Here is a 15,837-nt window from a genome sequence, read left to right as displayed (position 1 = left end):
ACTCATCGTTTCTGGTGTAGCTATAATACTCTTGTCCCTGTTGGAGTCGTTGCGCGAGTGCAAACAACTGGTTATACAGGCATCGCCAGCGTTTCAACATATAGCTATGCGTGCAGCGTTTGTACATCTATTTTGCGTGATTTCATAACGTGTCACCCGAAAAAACTTTACAACATGGTCACTTTTCCTCCGCATGCTTTGCACAACGTCGATTCTCAAAGCACATGGGACCTACCGATTTTTTTTTCAATAATTGCGCCTATATTGTAACATTATATCATCAGAATAATCCCTAAAAAGCAGTCGTAGATTTGCACTAAAAGTTGATTTAAGCGCACCAATTACTTTCGAAGTGGACGCACATTCATTACTTTTGTGTTCAAACGCAAGTCGGTGGGGATATGCATGCGCTTCAAGTGCTCGTCGGTGCTTTAGAACAGAAGGTTTACAACGACTAGGTATGTTGAGCTCTTTGAGCGAAATAATGTAATCTGATAGACGCTTCCTTTGTTACAGGCACGTGTGTTTGCGATGGTCACTGATACCTGTGATCTTGAACCTCCTTGTGATTTGGCATCCAGAGATTTGAAAATGCGCCATCGTCATTGCGATAAGATCATCAGAAGCATTGAAGGCTGCGTAATTGTAGTTAAGCATACGTTTTCTTGCAAATTTCATTGAATAGCAGAAGGAAGACCGTACATCGTTTACCTGACATCTGACAAATGAATCCATACTACCTGAGAACTGTTGGAAAAGAATTCAAATATGCTCTTTTTCATCGCTTCGCAACATGCATCCTTCTAACACTTTTGAACTACTTTCATTGTATGTGAAGCGGAAGCGGAGAAAAGGTACCGAAGCTGGCATAAACGAAGAGAGATGATAGTCTTGGTGTGAATTTCTGTGCTGTAAAATATTGCTTAAGTGAGCAATCCTCGAAGAGTGCGAACTCAACGGACTGTCTATCAGGGGCAGGTAGCGGTCAATTAACCAATCCGCCATTCGACAGCTTCATGTCAATAAATCAATGCTAAGCAGTCACTGTCATGCCGCTGCTCAAATTTTTAAACCAATTTTTGTGCCGACTTTCGGCAATGTTTCTTCAAAATAGCTGTGTGACGAAGCCTGCTCATCGGCAATGCATGAGAACGCGTCATAGCACATAAGCTATTCTATACTGACAGTCAACAAAAAGGTGGTGAGCGCGGGGGGGGGGGGGGGGTCTGAAATTACGCTTTGTACGTCACTGAACGCCGGAAAAGGGCGCCAGCGCTGACTGTTTTTTGTTTACTTGGTCGCGCTCTCTGCTCGTTCTAAACGCGCCCTGCTTCATCGGGTCGAACGCAGCACGAGGCTGCAACACAATAGGTCCACCGGCGCAAGCTGACGTTCGCTACGCAGCACAAGAACGACGCTTTAGCGATAGTAGCAGCAGTAACCGCGTCTAGTTGGTGGTTGGCTTCGCAGACGTCTCTCGTAACCTTCCGGGCGCGTGTCTTCCAAAGGGAAACAGGATATCCCCGCCCCCTCACCCTTCGCTTTCAAACACACCCGTACTTTCAAAACACTTCCTTTTCGATAGAACGCGGCGGAAACCGCGTGCTGCGAATCGCTGCGGCCGCCTCTCCGTCGCTGCCTCGAAGCGCCGCAGTTTGATTTACCCGTGGTGGCTGCGAGGTGCGTCCGCGCGTTTGCGGTGCCCAGCTCCGCGCACTCGCCAGTGCTTTGGTGAACACAACTCGGGGATTTCTCGTCATCACTTTCCATGCATCTGGCAATCGTTGCAGAACGGAGTCGCTGACGTCAGGTGAGGTATAGCTCTTGTGGGAAAAGAATAGCTTGAAGCATCGCTGAATCAGTGCATCGCTCTCGCCCTATGTCAACTCACTTTATTTCTATTGTGCTGCCCCACGTATTCTTTTGATGAACGACTGTTAAGCGCCATGAAACTGCTGGCTCTCTTTACCCTTTGATAACTATAAAACGCCATGATCATAGACGGAACATATATTTTAGTGTAATTTGTCATGTTATCAGTAGATTTTACTAAAAAGGAAATATGCCCTCTATGGTGGCATCGCCAACCACAGATGCCAGGGCATTAACACAAACTGTCATACAAATTCGTGCCGCAGGAAACTTATTCTTATGCAAGAAAATCATAAGCTAAATTAATAAAAGATTTCGCAACAAGGGCAGAGTACCAAGCTCGAGGCCTCCACGAGCTTATTATGTGCACTATTTAAAATCAGTTCGGTGGACACCCGGAAGATAGCGGAACACTTAAAAAAGAAAGAAATATAGTCAATCACGCGTTTGTGCCTTGAAGCCACAAGGAAATCCGTACGGATTTGCCAGCGAGAAAATCGTTCTAGTTCCCGAAAAATTCGTCTAGGTCCAGGGCTAGCTTACTGGCTAGCTCAATTAGTAGAACGACCCCGCCAGAAAGACGTTGGTCCCGGGTTCCACCCCTTGACTGAGACAAAGTTTTCGGCAACTAAGAATCTTGTCTTTCTCGAAAATTCGGACGAATTTCTTGTAGTTTCGTGCCAGAAACAAGGGGTTGTCTATTTTTCTGTGTGATTTCATGTCACATCTTCGGCGTTCCTTAATAAAACGTGCACTTTGCACCTTGAAACTGCGTGCTGCTCCCAACGTCAATACGATCGTTCGAAAGGTGTGAAATTTCACTTGCGTAAACGTTAAAACCGCTGCTGCGCAAGTACGATAGCTGCCGTTGGAGATGCAGATGCAGCCATTCAGCAAGTCATGCATGTCGAACCGGCACTTGACATGATAACGTACGTGTAGCGTGTAACTTCTGTGTGTTTGCGTGTTCATGACTAATTCTTGTTAAAGATATCCAGAAATGGTGAAAGTCCTCGCGCTACCATTGAATATTTACCTTTTTATTTTGATTGTGACGTTTGGTCTCTGTTTAGGAAAACTAAACGGTAATTCGCAGGTGCAGAAACAGATAAAGAGACATACACGTAGAATCACACTTTTTTGGAGCAGCAGAGCGCGTGGCTGTTGGCACTGTTGTTAGCCGAGGCTTCCAGCTCATGACAGCTACAAGCTTTAGTTCCTGCTTAAATTGCACAGGCACGCAGCACACACTATTGCAATGTTTGGTATCATTTCGACATTGCTCTTTAGTTATTTCTGCAGAAAAGAGCACTTCGATCAGCCGGCTGGTGCAAGTGTCATGTCATTTGTACTTGTACAGAAAACATTTTAACACCTTTATGCTGAAAAGAAAACTGGACTTTTTACAAATCACTTCAGTCTTGTTTGTGGATCAGTCTGAGCGAATACCCCTGTCCAAAATTGATATAATTTTTTATTACAGATGTAAAATTTCCTGCACTGTAGTTTGCTTCTATAGTTTGACGCGATTTCCTTGGGAGATGTCTTGGTGGCTCAGCGTCAATGATGTTTAGTCTTCTCAATATTGTTTTATTTATGGCGGCTTTGTTGTGTAGAGGCGCTTGTTTATTTGCTTCTTTCATATTAATGTTTCATGGCTGTCTAACCCCCCCCCCCCCGATTCAAGTTGTCAACAGCCGTAAGCATTTTCAAAATGCACTGAAACAGAAAAGAATGCGACGACTCTATTTGAGTTTGGTAAGTTTACATGATTTGTCGAATCCCTCTGAGCCGTCAGCCAAGGAGCAATTGGGTCCTGGCGACATCGTTTGGTGTGTCGGGAAGCCCATAGTTGGTATTCTGAAGTCCAACTATGCAGTTAGATCAGCAACGATCCGTGTTTTAACTTTTCCTACCCAGAATTTTTTTATTTGAGTGGGAGTATATTTAGGGTGTATTTACCTAATGACTAGGACCTCATGAAATCTAAAAACGAGAAATGGAGGCATTGATGCATATTCTATAGATTTAGATACATGGTGTGAAATAAGGTTATTAGTGTTTGTACACCACATCTCGACCAACCTTCTTTTCGGTATTGGGGAAGTCCAGAAAAAACTCCGACACTTCTTTTCGAAAATGGCCTTTACCAGCACCAGCTTCCCACTTTCGCTTTGCCCAATACATCGGTCAAGTGTTCTTTTTGTCTCCCAGCTACAGATAATTCACAAAGGTGGTATCGTTCACAGTGGGGATAATTTCAAAACTACTACCCTAAAAGTTGCCAAGTTTCTATATTATTCTGAAGTTGCTACAGGAAACGTGCAATAGTTTCAATTGACACCGCCAGGACATAAAGCGTTAACAATATTCTATGAGGATATAGCTTCCGAAACCACGATGTGACTAATAAGTGCTTTGAAGTTAAGTACTCCGCGAAATTTCATCACGTAGGGTTTCTTTACGTACGCCTAAATCTTACTAGGACCTCTAATATTTAGTCTCTACGAAAATGGCACTGCCATGGCCGGTATCAAGTTCGTGTCTTGTGGGTCAGCAGCTGAGATTTACTCAGTTGAAACGAAGGGACGATTAAAAGACGTGTATCAAGTTCGCGTCTTGTGGGTCAGCAGCTGAGATTTACTCAGTTGAAACGAAGGGACGATTAAAAGACGTGTTCACGCATTTCTCGGGGCCGTGCATCGTGCCCTTGTACATCCTTTCTTTTCACCTTTGCTTCCTACTGGAAATCACTATGAACTTCTATGCGTCGTTGAGCTCACGTGTTTGCCCCTAGTAACTTTGAGTAATCAGGATTCCTTTCACTCATTGATTCTGATTTTTTCATTTCTTTCCGAGCTCATTTTTTTCCTCGTGGTAATCCATTCATTTCTAATGTCATGGGAATGAATGGATAACCGCGAGGAAAAAACGCTGCGAGGCAGGAGGGTGCTGGTTCACTTCCCGGCCATGGCGTCAGCATTTTAAATGGAGACAACTGAAAAAGTGAATGTCTACTCATATTTACATGCACAGTAAATTCTTGAAGTGAACGAGTTCTTTCTTAACACGGAACGCCTCATGACCCCATCGAAGTTTTTGCTAAGGGAACCTGAGATTAGCTTTACACCTGTTTGAAATATTAAAAAATTTTGATTAAAGATTTACGACACTGTTCTTGCCATCAAACGTGCCGCAGTCCTAATCGTTATATCATCTTGTGTGTCAGCCTGAGGAATCAAAGAAAATTTTCACCGAACCCTCACTATTCGCTTGCGTAGATTCTCAATCATCTTTAAGTGTTCTGCAGTAGCAGTCAGCAATGTGGTACCGCCTGTCCAAGTAAGTTGTTAGCTATTTTACGTTGTTGCTCTATGCCATGCCCAGTCGAATACTTTGAATTCTGGGCACGGAGTGAGTTCGTGACTCTTGCTAAATCCAGAGGGCGCTGCAAGGTTAGGCAACGTCAAGTCACTTCCGCATAAGCTGCCTCTAGGTTTCAGAGTAGCGCATTAGTTTTCCAACGCCACTAGCAACCATGCACTGCGGAAAAGCTGGTGCATAGGCCACACCTCGGAAAGTGGTTGCCGCCCACCTAGAATCTATCAAGTGACTGTCGCGCGCTCTCTAGCTCGTTAGCTACAGACTGGTGCTTTTATTTGCTTTAGATTCTTGTCCTTAAGCTTCGACAGCAAAGTATTTGTGCGTATTCCACACCAATATCGGAAAATACACTGAACAATAATGAATGCTGTAGGCTTAGTGGGGCACTTCTTGAATCACGGAGGCCCTATATTTGATGTGTCTGAGTTGTCACTTTCTTCCACAGCTGGCGCCAGTTGACCACGCAGTCACTGGCGATGCATGTTGTTCGGCACTACACAACGCCTTAGCGCTTTGCGTTGCTCTACAAGCGAGGACTGCTTTTGATCTCCCGTGGAAAAGTCCAGAAAGAAGGTGCTTTTCTTTCTTCGCCGGTCGTTGATATTTTAGCTATGTCTATTCACGATCGTTGGTACGCTTCGCTGATCGGCGACAGACTTAAGCAAGTCACCTGCAAAAACAGAGCGCGGCTTCGCCGCGTTACAATGGATGCTAGTCAGGCAAAATGGTGGAACAATGCGCATCTCTTCTCCCATAAAAAGCATATACAGTTATTCTAAGGCAACGCTGGTGAAGATCGCGTCTACAAAGACTATGCATGCGCAAACTCTCTATATTATACACTGTTTTTTTTTCATGTTTCAGCGTGAAAACACAGTGCTCTTTTCTTTAATAAAGGAAGCCCTTGCAGCCGAGCTCGTTATCTTGATTGGCGTGAGGGGCAAGGTCGGCGATGAAATAATTCTACGTGCGCATCGTGTAAGCATCTGGCATAAACCCGGAGGCACAAAATCACAGTGCAGCTGAGATTAAGATAATAGGGGGACGTTGAAGGGGTTCTTTGTTTGCTAGACAAAATATGCGGGTTTCAATGAACATATATACACCATAAAGTGGACTGGGAGAAGGGGGATGGCTGACCCTGTGGCCCAGAGTTGATAAGGGATCGCACGCGTTATTCTGAGGGCTCAGGTTCGGTTCTTGCCACTCGCAAGTTATCTTTTTGTCCTCTTTTATACTCCATACTAATTCCTACAATAACACTATATTAACAACTCATTACATTGCTGGGCATCATGGTCTGTTTGATGGCATTATTATTGCGCAGCGGAATCGCGTGTTTTTACTGGGCCTGTGACCTTCGATGGCCAATGCTCCTGCGCTCTTGGCCTTTCGCCGAATTGCGAGCATGTCAATGTGCCCTTTTGCATTTCGGGGAAAGGCAGTTTTGGCCGGCTGATAGACAATTGTTGTTGCTCTGTCCGGGAGCGCGTCAATCAGCGAAGCACGAAGTTAGTTTACACAATTTTCGTACACTGTGCCTACTGGCAGACGGAATCATAAGTTGCCAGTGGGCACAATTTATCAAATCCTGATTGCCTGTTGAGGTAAGGGGGCACGCTAGTAATTCGAAGCAACTCAGTCGACCAATTAAATTGTCAGGTACTGGAACATATTTTAATCTAAAAGATGAGTGCATGGTGAAAAAACAAAAAAGAAAGGCTTAAAGCTGAAAAATCAGCAGTAAGAAACAATAACAACAAAAGGGTAAAAAGGTTACAAAAACCTGTTTAACTTTGTGTGTTTTTTATTGCGTAGAGCAATAATAATTTTTTTCCTTGTGTGCGCCTGTTTGTCCGATTATCTTCGTACGTAAAAGTAAGTATGGTACCTTCATATTGCGTTGCGTACCAGCTGTAACAACCTGCATAGTGAAGTAGAGGTTTTGACGAAAAGCCTGTCTGTTCAGGATTAATGTCACAGATATAAAAGAACACCAGCCTTAACTGTGATTGCGTATATATTGTAATATAGTCGTGACATCAGTAAACGTGTTTAAATTAAAACCCTTTGTATGGCTGAATTTGTAGCCATGAAACTGAAAGTCAAACTATAGCAAGCAATGCACGTGCGCTGTACACTGATAACGGTGAACAGAGCATCCACCGTCCATAATCTAATCCGCAGCAACACGCGTCGGCTTTCATACGCGTGGCGTCGAATATTCAAGCAATATGGCTGGTGGCTGAGTTTGTTCCAGAATTCCAGAATAGACTCTGCTTGTTCGTGTTTCTATGCTCAATCCGATCAGATGACCTGAAAATTACCTAGAATGCTTTCAGAGATTCTGGCGGTGATCGCGCGAGGCAGTATGTACACATGCAGTGCGCCAGCAACATAAAGCATAGAACGGAAAGTGCATGGCAATATGGGCGAGACGAGAAATTTTGAATCATGCTAAGGATGGCTACAAGAAAAAAATTATGGACATCTATCTCTCCAAGTGACACACTGATGGATGTGAAGCAGCAGCAGTGCGCACGGCGTTGACGCTGTTGAAACGGCCGTCGAGGTGGGGTGCTGGAAGAAGGTTTTGAAGCGAAAGTTGGTTTAGCGTTTACTCGAGTAAACGCTTGTTTCGAACGCAAAGACATGGGAGGCGGGTTGGGTTTCATCAAGGTTTTATCGCATATAAGCAATCAAAAAGAGGCCCTGCTGCGGTGGTGGTGGTGGTGGTGGTAGTGGTTAGAATGAAGAGGAAAAAGGCACCTAATTTCTGTCTGCCTTCAGGCGACACGGCGCAGTGCTTTATAGGGGGGGGGGGGGAGGGATAAAAAGAATAGATGGAAAATAGACGAAGAAATAGACAGGCAAGCGACGGAAAAAGAAGGAGATAGGAAAGTGGGGATCCGGTCGAAGCAGTCCAAGGGCGGGGCACCGCAATGCGAGAGCTGCACGGCGTCAGGAGACCGCGGAGGGTGAACCAGTCGGCGGGAGCTACGCTGGCGTCAGAGATCGCGAGGGAACAACCGTCCAGCTTGAAATCCTGCGAGCGAATCGCCGAATCGGTCTAGTGGTTAAGGTACTCGGCTGCTGACCTGCAGGTCGCGGGCTCAAATCCCGACTGCGGCGGCTGCATTTCCGATGGAGGCGGAAATGTTGTTAGCCCGTGTGCTCAGATTTGGGTGCACCTTAAAGAACCCCAGGTGGTCAAAATTTTCGGAGGCCTTCACTACGGCGTCTTTCATAATCATATGGTGGTTTGGGGACGTTAAACCCCACACATCTATCAAAATCAATCAAAAAGAGTGTTTCCACTCGACGTGCGGTTGAGTGTTGTGGGCAGTGGAGAGGGCGAAACGAGAGAGAAGTGTGTTGCGAGCGGGCTGAGGAGCTGGCAGCTGCGGCCGCTCCGGCGAGCGTTCTGCGGTTGAGTGAGAGAGTGACGTCGAAGCGCATCTGTGGGGGAAGCTTGGGAGGGGAGCATGACGTCAACCTGCAGCTGCGAGGCCACCTACTTGGCACCGCTCCAACATTTGTGGCGAAGGGAATGCATTGCTATGCGTTCCTACGAACGTACGTTTGGCGTTGCACACGTGAGTGAAAGAGATGCTTCGCATATAGAAATTGGCAGGTACCACCTATCTTGAAAATCGAAGTTATTTCAGGCATGCGGACGCGAGGTGATCATGTTGTGATCTTTTATTGAGGAAAGTGTTGCAAAGTGGCGCTAAATATATGTTCAAATGCCCGTACACACATTCTTAAACAGCCGCTTATGTTTCATATAACCAGCTGTTTAGAGTTGTGTAACGAGGCCACCAGCAACATAGGCATGGGTATTAGCAATACCAGAAGTGGTAAGCTGAAACGTGGCACTTGTGATCGTGACGAAGGTGGTGTTGTACATTGCTACATAAACCAACTTCAGTAGATGGCGCTTAACTACAATAGACGTTAACCCAAAAAAGGCGACTGAACAAGGGAATGTGCAATGTTTTTTTTTAAAATGAATTGCCAGCATGGAAACACAATTGCGTTTCACGAACACTAGGGCCTATTTTAAAAGCAGTTTCAACAACTGGCTTATCTCTGTGGCAGGGGGCGTTCAGCCAGTAATTTCAGGGTCCTATTGTAACACTACAGAGGAGAATGTGGTCATAAGTTTTTTTTTTACTAGAATAAGAACTTCTTAGCGCAAGTACCGTTATTTTGTGTTCCCAGTGATTTCACTCATCTTTCCCAATTGGTGATAGGAGGTGAACTATGAGCACTGAAGAGGAGGGGGAAGCCGACATAGACATTGGAGAAGGGTGATTGCCGCGACCATCCCATCTCGATCCACCACTGCCTTGTAGTGGAAAAGATTATATAGTTGTATTATAGTTGACTGTTGGCCTGCTGTGATGATGCTTGTTATGTCGGGAGATGTCGAGGAAAACCCCGGGCCTGCTACGACGCAAGAGTTCTTGCAAACGATCTTGGAAAACCAGGCCAAGTCTGAACGTGATTTGAATGCTATTAGAGACCAAATATCTGAAGTAAACGTTAAAACAGATAAGCTAACCAGTTCGCTTGCTTTAATCCATGAAATGAACCTGAGAATTGATATTTTGAAAGCTACTGTCCGGCAGCAGGCGGAAAGGCTGGTAGACTACGAAAACACAAGCCGGAGAAACAATCTTTTAGTATTTGGTCTCGCTGAAAAAAGTATAGAATCAGAATCTGATTTAATGGTTTCGGTCGTGGACAAGATATTTAAGGAAAAAGTTGATGTAGAAGTTAAGACAATTGAGAGAATACATCGCATGGGAAAGGTACAGCCCGGGAAGGTTAGGCCAGTCATCATGAGATTCTATGACTACCGAGAAAAGGAGCGTGTGATGAAAAATTGTCCGAAGCTGAAGGGAAGTCCCATAAGTATTAGTAATGACTATGCGAGTGAAACAGTGGAAGTGCGGAAGAAGTTACGGCAAAGTGCGGCTGCTGAGCGTGATAGCGGTTTGAAGGTTTCCCTGATTCACGATAAGCTCATAATAAACGATAAGCTCTTCACTTGGGATTAGAACAAGAATGAGCGTTGTGCGATTTCGAACAGCAAAGGCAAGAGGGATGGCAGAGCTGCCCCTGCTACCCGCTCGAATGCCGCATCTGCGTCAAACACTTCTCCTTCCACTTCTGCGCCAAAATCGTAGCTACGCCTGCTTGTACTAAATGCTCGTAGCATTGTAAATAAGGTCACGGAACTCGAATTCTTGTTGCTGTCACATAGCCCACAAATTGCTGTCATAACCGAAACATGGTTGAGTCCTTTAATTCCCGACGATTGTATTATTCCCCCCGGATATCTTGTACACAGGTGGGATAGACATTTACGGGGTGGTGGAGTGGCCATTCTTGTTAAGTCGCCTATTACGACAGAAAGAATTGATTGCTCCCTCTCCGAGACGGTTTGGTGCAAAATATTCGTTGAAAAAGTGGTTTTTATTGTCGGAGCAATTTACAGGCCCCCTGGTACCACGCCTGATTTCCTAGGCCAACTGAACAGTTTCTTGTGCAAATTTCAGAATGGCAACACGAGGTTGATACTGACTGGCGATTTTAATTTACCGCATATAAATTGGGAAAGTGTCACACCTGGACATATAGATACTCTGAGTGGTGATAAAATGTTGTAAATATTGTTCTCTTATAACTTAACACTGATTGTAAAAGAAAATACGCGAGTAACTGCTAATTCAGAAACATTGCTTGATTTAGTGTTCCTACCACGCAGAGTGACACATAGCACTTTATCGGTCGAAGAGGGAATATCGGACCACAAGCTGATAACTGTTAATATCCAACTAGACGCAAAGCCGCAGAAGCGGCCATTTATCCCGGTTCATATTAAAAATTTTGCACGGGCCGATGACATGTCTATACTTGACTATCTAGAGTTGTCCCTTCATGAGTTTGGACTTGCTTCTGTCTCAGAATCTGTAGAAGAGTTATGGCAACGTTTCAAAATCATTGTAAAGCATTGTACGGATAAATTTGTTCAAACTCGTAAAAAGAAAACGAAACATCGCAGTCCGTGGATAACCTGGGAAATCGTCCATATCAAACGAAAAATAAAACGCATGCGGAAAAACAAAACCAACTCGGTAGCAATCGTACAATTGCGTGGACAGATAAAGACAGCATTAAAAGAATCCAAACGAAAGTTTTATACCGAAACCCTTGCTGACTTTATTAAGTCTTCCCCTCAAAAATTTTGGCTTCACTTGACGAATAAAAAGGAAGAAATTGAACAGATAAAAATTGGACCCGAGACAGTGAGGCAAAAACCGCAGATAGCAAATTCTTTCAACCAGTTCTTTCAGTCGGTCTTCATTAGAGATGAAACCGATCAGGTGGATGCTGACCAGGCCTGCCCACGCGCCTGCGCAATGGAGCCCTTAGCTATCATGCAGGAAGGGGTGTTCAGTCACTTGCTAGGGCTTGACACTAAAAAGGCAACCGGAGCAGAGAAAATTCCCAATGAATTCTTACGACGGTATGCCGAATGGTCGTCCTTTTATTTCACAATCATTTTTAGAAAATCTCTTGAAACATCCTCATTACCGCAAGACTGGCGCACTTCAATTGTAAAGCCTATATACAAAGCTGGCAATCGACTTTATGTGAACAATTATCGCCCCGTTTCACTGACCTCTGTGTGTTGCAAAATCATAGAACACTTCATAGCAAGGCACATTATTATTTTTCTTGAGTCAAAAGAGTTTTTTTATCCCCATCAACACGGATCAGGAAGGCGTTGTCAACTGTTACTCAACTGGTAGAAACAGTTCATGATTTTTATTTATCTCTCCAAGGTCAACAACAAAAAGACGTCATTTGTGTAGATTTCGCCAAAGCATTTGATAAAGTTCCTCATAGCAAATTAATTGTTAAGCTTCAGCAACTAGGACTTAGCTCAGATACACTAAATTGGATAGCCGCGTATTTGGAGAACCGTCAATAAAAAGTACGTATAGATGATTGCACATCTAGTTCATAGAAAGTACTGTCTGGTGTCCCACAGTGGTCTGTGCTGGGTACTTTGTTGTTTTTAATTTTTATAAATAATATTTCCGTAGTTGTCGAAAGCCCGGGTAAAATCAAACTTTTTGCAGACGATTGTTTAATTTACGCTCCTGTAACTAACGCAAACGACCAAATCAAAATATTTGCTGTCTGCAAGCCTTGCATAATTGGTGCACCCAGTGGGGGATGGAAATTAACTTTTCAAAGACTACGTTCACCCATATAACCAAGAAAAATCCGTACTCGCATATGATTATAAAATCGGAAATAGCCTTCTGACCAGAACACACAGCTTTAATTACCTGGGGGTGACTATTACCAGCGATTCGGGATGGCACTCTCATGTTGAGGAGGTGTGTTCAAAGGCCTACAGGAAGTTGTTTTACTTGAGGAAAAAACTCGAAGATGCCCCTAGAGATGTCAAATTACTTTCATATAAAACATTTGTTCGCCCTATTTTGGAGTATGCGTCTTCTGTATGGAGTCCTCATCAGCAGTCACTGAGAGATAAAATAGGAAAAATTCAAAGGCTAGCAGTGCGCTTCATTTGCTCGTGGTACCGGAAGACAGAATCCGTCACAAATTTGTTAAAATCATGTGCGCTAGAACCCCTGCAAGTGCGCCGCGAAAAGCAAAGGTTAAAACTCCTGTTTCAAATTATAAGAGGCGTAATCAAAATAAATAAAGACACATAAATACAACCTGCACCCAAACGAGGAGCTCGGTTGAACCATAGTCACCCAATAAGGCCTTTTTGGGCGCGCCTGGATGGCTTTAAAAATTCTTTTTTTCCGTATAGTATAGAAGTGTGGAATAGACTTCCAGAGTAGGCTGTTACTAGCGCAAATGTCAAAGAGTTTGAGCGTTCGCTAGAATTGTACTACCGGCAACATGAAACGTTATGTCTGTTTTGTCATTGTGTATTGTTTTTGTTTTGTGGTTATATTCCTCCCTGTAATGACCCTCAAGTGAGGGTTACAGTATTAATAAATAAATAAATAAAATAAATAAAGATTCCCACGAGGATGCTGAAGTCTAACTTCTGCTGTGACCTCTGTACTTATTTTTCGCATTCGTCAAGTAAACACTGCCGATGTCAGCTTTTTCTGAGCGCCGTCGTGCTGTTCACGCCGTTTCTGAGTTCGTGGAACCTGTGGCATACGCGTGCACACGTGTGGCACACACACCCTATTCGTACACGAGTATGTGGCACACGCCTCTGACGCGAAGGATTTGGTGACGTGCTCAACAGGATTGTCACATTATTAATGTCATGACCAGTCAGTGGTATTCGATCGTCAAACTATGTTACTCTCTTATACTAGTTTTGTTTACCCAAAGTTAAGGGGGAGATCACGAGAGCACCCAAAATTTAGATAGATAGATAGATAGATAGATAGATAGATAGATAGATAGATAGATAGATAGATAGATGAATTACCCCACGATAACATTACGTTGTAGGCCACACCATTTACGCTTATGACAAACCGAGTATGATGCTTGATGGAACACACTTTTTGTACGAGAGACCTCTTTTGTAATAAAGATGTAAGTTGCAAGTTCAGAGCTTGTCCTGTGTATTCTTTTATGCGGTGCATTTTACACCATGAAGCCTTCTCTTCACAATGAGCAGCACTGCGAAAAACCGCGAGCCACCGCGGCTACTGCACCGCCATTCATCACCGAATGACGTACTCCCAAACTGAAATTAAGCTACACTGTTATTGAATTTCCTGCGGCGTTCTCAGGTGCTGGCTGCTACTGCATCATTGATTACTCAACTTCTGTCACGTGTTTTGCACCTTTGTAGACTTGAACAAGAGTCGTTGGGCTGGGCACGGCCGGCCCAACGACTCCCTTGGTAATTGTTCGCTTGCTGAGGCGGGGACACCTGTTTGTGCTGGGTGCTTCGGAAGCATTTTCCGTGACTTGAGGTATATATACTGCAATCAAATTTGATTATCTCTTCTGTACTTTAAAATATTGTCATGATAGAGCGTGTTTATTCAATGGTGAATGGCGAAGGGCAGCTGCACCGTCACCGAGCTTCTTCCAAGCCAGAACATTTCGTTCTCTTCTTTCTTCGTTCACACGTTCCCGCTTCAGCGCAACGATATTTTATGCTTTGTTAGTCTACGCTGCACTGCTTTTAAACATTGTTAGCCTTATTTTTAACCTGAGTTGACTGTATGGACCACCACGTGACCATGCTACACGATAATGTGGAAGGACGACAAGCGGGATCCCTGAAATGCTACGCACGTAGAAATTACGTCACTCTATAGAAACTACTCAAACTTCTCCTAACCTATTGATGCGTCTCCGTTAAGGCACGCTTTTAGTCATTGTAATTTTGTAGCTGAAACTGACCGAACTCTTTCACATTTCGCTAGTGGAACGACAGTGACTCAGTTGGACAATCCAGGAACAGCGCTCACGACAACGGCCCTGCTGGTGCGGCATGAGGCATAGCCAGCAGCATGATCCCCCCGGGCAGTGGACTCCTGGATGACCCCTGGATCTCGGGACCATCAGACTCCCTAGTCGAAGTGACAGTGCTCCTGCCCAACGGCCTCCTACTGCTGCTCCAGGTTCACAAGGAATCCACACTTGAACAAGTTAAGGAGGTAGGCGCAATTCTATTCATAATACGACAGTGGCAAAGCTCATAGCAAAAGGGTCATTGTGCCTTAACTGAGCGATAAGCACAGGTCAAGGTAACCACACTGTTAGAAGCGTGAGCGGATTCACGTGGTTTTTGCTGGCGTATTTAGTTACATTTCACTCGCAGTCAGTGGTATAAAGGAATTCATTCGACGTCCTCTAGACGCCAGTAACGATTCAAGCTCCTATGCTGATCCACAGTACTACTTTTTCCAAATATTAAAAAGAAAACAACATTCATGCACGGAGTCCTTTCGAAGTTCACATTTAAATCGTTCATTAGGAACAAGGACGGTAAAGAGCAAGGTGGACACAACGCTGTTTTTTTTCATTCAATTTCTTACTTTGCGCTACAAAAGTGAGCATGAAGTACTAACATGCCGAAGCATACCCGCCTGTTCCACGTTCAACATCAATGTATTTTCTTTGAAACAACGTTAGCGTTTGGTATGTTAGTTTAGCATCGCCTTCATACTTACTCGAGTCGGTGCAATGTGGTGCTATTCTTTGGACCCATGCACGCAGTGTACATGGCGCGAGGCGCGGCAACGGCCCCTGTACCGAGTGCTGCGCGACCGCGACGCCTACGTGTTCACGTGCGTCAGCGAGCGGACCTCAGAGCGGGAGGAGTTCACCGACGAAGAGCGGCGGCTCTGCGACGTGCGTCCTTTCCAGGCGCTGCTGAAGCTCGTCGACCGTCGGGCCGACAAGACTGACAGAGCCATCAACACACAAATTGGACTACTCATTGGCAGAGGTGAGTGCTCCTGGCTTTCTTGTGGCACCGCTACAGCTACCTTTTCCGATATTGCACAAGTGCACTTCCAGGAGATGCGACTGAACAGT

At 44.6% G+C, this 15,837-nt stretch overlaps 1 protein-coding gene across 2 annotated transcripts in view; it reads left to right on the top strand.

Annotated features, from left to right (window-relative positions):
- The first annotated feature begins 1,597 nt into the window (after positions 1-1,597).
- The window catches only part of LOC142804119 (phosphatidylinositol 4,5-bisphosphate 3-kinase catalytic subunit beta isoform-like), a 92,332-nt gene continuing 78,092 nt past the window's right edge, over positions 1,598-15,837 (top strand). The window contains exons 1-3 of one of the 2 annotated variants that reach the window (XM_075890702.1): positions 1,598-1,810; positions 14,759-14,954; positions 15,517-15,748. In XM_075890702.1, coding sequence (XP_075746817.1) covers positions 14,808-14,954; positions 15,517-15,748 — 379 coding nt within the window. In that variant the 5' untranslated portion in view covers positions 1,598-1,810; positions 14,759-14,807. Of the gene's footprint in view, positions 1,811-14,752; positions 14,955-15,516; positions 15,749-15,837 lie in introns of both variants that reach the window. The other variant, XM_075890701.1, reaches the window with a different exon arrangement.

Source organism: Rhipicephalus microplus, chromosome 3 (genome assembly GCF_043290135.1).
Source record: "Rhipicephalus microplus isolate Deutch F79 chromosome 3, USDA_Rmic, whole genome shotgun sequence".
NCBI lineage: Eukaryota > Metazoa > Arthropoda > Arachnida > Ixodida > Ixodidae > Rhipicephalus > Rhipicephalus microplus.
Note: the sequence above shows the minus strand (reverse complement) of the source record. Positions and strands in the feature narration are given on the sequence as shown.